Source organism: Charadrius vociferus, unplaced genomic scaffold (genome assembly GCF_000708025.1).
Source record: "Charadrius vociferus isolate BGI_N301 unplaced genomic scaffold, ASM70802v2 scaffold2552, whole genome shotgun sequence".
In the NCBI taxonomy this organism is placed as follows: domain Eukaryota; kingdom Metazoa; phylum Chordata; class Aves; order Charadriiformes; family Charadriidae; genus Charadrius; species Charadrius vociferus.
This window is the reverse complement of record NW_009647108.1, coordinates 131,018-134,831: the sequence shown is the minus strand read 5'-3', so window position 1 is coordinate 134,831 and position 3,814 is coordinate 131,018. Positions and strand designations below refer to the sequence as shown.

Sequence of the window (3,814 nt, the reverse complement as noted above, 5' to 3'; positions counted from 1 at the left end):
CAGCCGCCCCGGGGTCCCACGCCAGCCCCCGGCACCGAGCCCACCACCAGCACAGCCCCGGGCTCGCTGCTAATCCCTGCTCAGACCAGCACCAGCGCAGGAGGGACGGGCTGGTCAGAAGGACCTGAGGATTAAGCTCATTTCAGTATCGAATTAGTCCCGATTGGGGTCTGGAGACACAATTTCATTTTATCTGCCACGCTCCAGGGAGCGCACACAATCGCACTAATCCAGTCGCCGGCCGGGCTGGATTTGCAGAGCAGGACCCAGGTGGGCCAGGGCAGACGCGGGCAGCGCAGGCACCGGCTGCATCCATCCCCCTGCGGCCGACACCGCGCATGTGCTCTCCGTGGGGCAGGGGAGACGGTGCAGGAGTCTCCCCCACCGCTGGCACGGCCGTCCCATGGGACCAGGACCTGCACGCCACGGCACGGGCACCTGGGGGCTGGGGCAGGAGAGGGACGGGCGGTGAGCAGGGACCGGCAGAGGGATGCCAGCCCACCCTGCCCTGCCCGACCCCCCTGCCCGGGGAAGAGGCACCGACCACGCTGAGAGACAGCGCGGGGTACGTGCAGGACCCACCGTGCAGCCGCAGTTGGGTGGGCAAACCCGCACACCCGCGTCTTTGGGAGCAAACAGCCAACACAGGCTGCAAGATCACGAGGATGCTCTGTCCACGGGTGACACTGGATGCTGCTCTGCGCCCGCCGCCCACAGCCGCCGCCGCCGCCAGCGCTCGCAGACATGCCAGCCCAGCAGCAGCCCATCGCCCCTGCCCGAGGGCAGGCTCAGGCAGCACGCTGCGGCACAGCGCCGGGCACAGCGCCGTGCTCTCAGGCAGTAGGAGCAGTCGAGGTATGGGACGGGCAGGTCCCCCCAGAGCAGCCCCTCCATCCCCCACCGCGCTCAGCCCCTCCGTGCCGTTCGCGGGCGCCGCAGCAGCCCCACGCAGGGCGATGCTCTCGCACCGGGTCCGCAGAGCAGAAGGGAGGGAGGGCAAAGCCTTGCCTTTTGCCTTTGGAAATGGGGCACGCAGACACCCAGGGATGCCGGCAGGAGCGGGGAACAGTAAGGATAGGAATAAAAAACCAAAACACTAATGGTTTAATGGTTTCTGCAACAAAATTCTCATTCAGGGTGGGTAAACCTCACAGCCAAACCTGGCCAGGGGTTAAACGCAGCATTTGTCCCCAGTGCACACAAACACATCCAGGCAGGAGAGCTGTGCTTTGGCTTCCCTCACCCCGGGACGCGCTCCGCAGCCCCAGGAGCAGCCGCCGGCAGTGCCGGGGCAGAGCAGAGCCCCGGCCCATGGGCTGCGCCGCGAGCACCGCACCTCCGCGTGTCCAAAAGGCTCAGGTGACTAACGGGGCTATAAACAGAGCGTGCCGGGCCAGGGCAGCCGTGCCACCCAGAGCTGCAGCCCCAAAGCTCCAGAGCCGCATGTTAACACCACCAAATAGGACAGAGATCATTTTACAGCTGTTTTAGCCACCGCGAGGGGCTCAGACGCACCACAAGCGAGAGCCGCCTCTGCTAAAAGCTTTGCAGCCGTGGAGCGAGAGGGACAAAAAGCCAGACAGAGCACGCGCCCAGCACGCAGCCGCTCGGCCGCCGGGGCTGTGCCGATGCGGCGCCGAGCTCTGCCCCAGCACCAGCCTTTTCCCCAATTCCCTCCCTGGCAGAGCCGCGCTATAAACCAGCATCTACATCTCATAACAACAGGAAGACACGAAGTTGCAGTGAAAAATGGAGATTGCAAAACTCACCAGTGACCGAACAGGGAGCAGGTCGTGACCATGTTACGGTTCGGCTATACCACTGCGGCCGCCCCAGCCCGGCGAGAAGCTGCCCGGCAGCGCATCGCTCCCCGTCTGGGCAGAAAGCAGGAGCTGACACGAGGGGAAACGCAGGGCAAGAACCGGTCCCGCCTGCGAGCAGCCAGCGCTCCCGGCCCCTCTGGTGCAGCTAAATGGGTGGATTCTGCTTTATCAGCAAGTCAGCTCAGCCCTATCGGCCAGGAAACCGTGTTCGCATGTGTGCCTCCCCCTCGACATTTCCCAACGCAGTGGGAGAAGCGGTTCACGGCAGCCTACCTTTTATCAGCCAGCAGATGTTGCTAGAACTGTTGCTGCGTGTAAAATTCAGGCATGCCCAGCCCGCTTGGATCCCTGCGCCGGCCACGCGGTGCCAGGGTAAACACCCGCCCCCTTCCTCCTGGGATCAAAACACTTAGGGGTTGCAAAATAGACACCCCATGAAAGGAAAGGCATGCCACAGAAACATTACAGCTGTCGAGGCTACTTCTCCCGGAGCATGCCGGAGCCCCAGAGCCAGCAGCAGCCGGCACAGCCTCCCAGGCCGGAGCCCCCTGCGCGAGTCCTGCCCCGTCCCAGCGAGGTGGGGACCGGTGAGCCCCCACCGCTGTCCCCCCGCACACGCAGCCCTGGGCCGGCACCACCGCGGCGCGTTCGGCCCCATAACATGGAGGCTGCTGCGAGGGCAGCACCCACAGCCCCGCCGTGGGGAGCCGGCAGCGGCTGCAGCCCCGCTGGGCACAGTGACGTGGCCCCCAGCGCTGGCGCCCGGGGGATGCCCATGGGAAGGAGATCCTGCTCAACACCCACACCGGGCTCCCACCGGCTCCCCGGGGCTGCCGCGAAGCCCGTCGAGCACAGACCAGCTTACAGTAATTCCTTGCAAACCAGAAAGTCATTTCCCAGCTGACGGGGCCGCTTTACTGTACTCAGCGCAGCACAGTCACCACTCGCCGCCCCACCACCCACGCTGTACAGGAGTACAAGGAGCAGGGATTTTTCACAAGTAGAGTATCGGGGTTTTGCTATCACTCGAGAGAGAGCTGGGAAACCCCACGGCGAAGACCTCACAGCCGCTTTGGAGTCAGCACTTCCCCTGCAGTGAGAGAGGAAGGTCCCTCCAGAGGCTCTGTGCAACCCTGCATCGAGCATCCCTGCCTGCAGCTCCCGGTCCCCAGCGCTGGTGCCAGCATCCCTCATCCTGCCCCAAAGCATCAGCCTCGGGACAAGGCGGGCGCACCAAAGCCGGCAAGGTGGCTCTAGTGACAACTGCCGGGGGGTAAACACCCCGCGAGGAAGGATGCTCTCAAAGCGCCACGAAACACAGAGTGGGTGACAGCCGCCCCTCACGCCCCGTTCCCAGCCCGGCTCTTCCGTGTCCCTGGGCACGGGCTGTTGGCACCTCTCAACCTGCACCGGAGCTCCTCCTCCACGTGGCTGCACATGCGGCACCGCGTGGCGCGGCACAGCACAGCGCTGGGGACAAGCCCTGCTCTCCAGGGACGGCTACAAAACCCAAGGAGGCGGTCTCCATCCTCACATCCAGCACCTCGGAGACCTGGGAGCCACATCAGGTCGGCTGTGATCCCGACAGCTTCGGGAGCACCCACGGCTTGCTGCGGCCGTCCACAGATGACCCTGACACCCCCAACGCCTCGCGCTCACCGGAGCCGCACAGACGGGGCAGAGCCACGCTCGGCGCCAGGCCCCAAGCAAACCTCCCTCCAGCGCGGGGTCGCTGCGCTGGTGCAAACACATCAAAGCACAATGGCAAACCTCGGCTCAAAATCACCACTGAGAGAGCACCGCCAGCCCTCCCACGTCAGCACCGGGCCACGCTCCCCACGACGGGCTCAGAGCCTTCCTCCCAGAGTGGGGGCAGAGGGGTGAGGGGCAACAAAGTTCCCGCAGCGCCGGGCTGGCTCCCTGCTGCCCGCGATGGTGGACAGGCTCTCCAGACCACTCCACGATGTTACGCATAAACTGCCTCCACGGAC

The 3,814-nt window shown here is 65.0% G+C and overlaps 1 protein-coding gene across 1 annotated transcript in view; it reads right to left on the bottom strand.

The window, feature by feature from the left end:
• The window catches only part of LOC104296004 (signal transducer and activator of transcription 5B-like), a gene marked incomplete at its 3' end in the record, with an annotated part of 13,768 nt that extends 11,967 nt beyond the window's left edge, over positions 1-1,801 (bottom strand). Inside the window, exon 1 of the mRNA XM_009895826.1 lies at positions 1,770-1,801. Coding sequence (XP_009894128.1) covers positions 1,770-1,801 — 32 coding nt within the window. The remainder of the gene's footprint in view (positions 1-1,769) is intronic.
• Between the last annotated feature and the right edge of the window lie 2,013 nt (positions 1,802-3,814).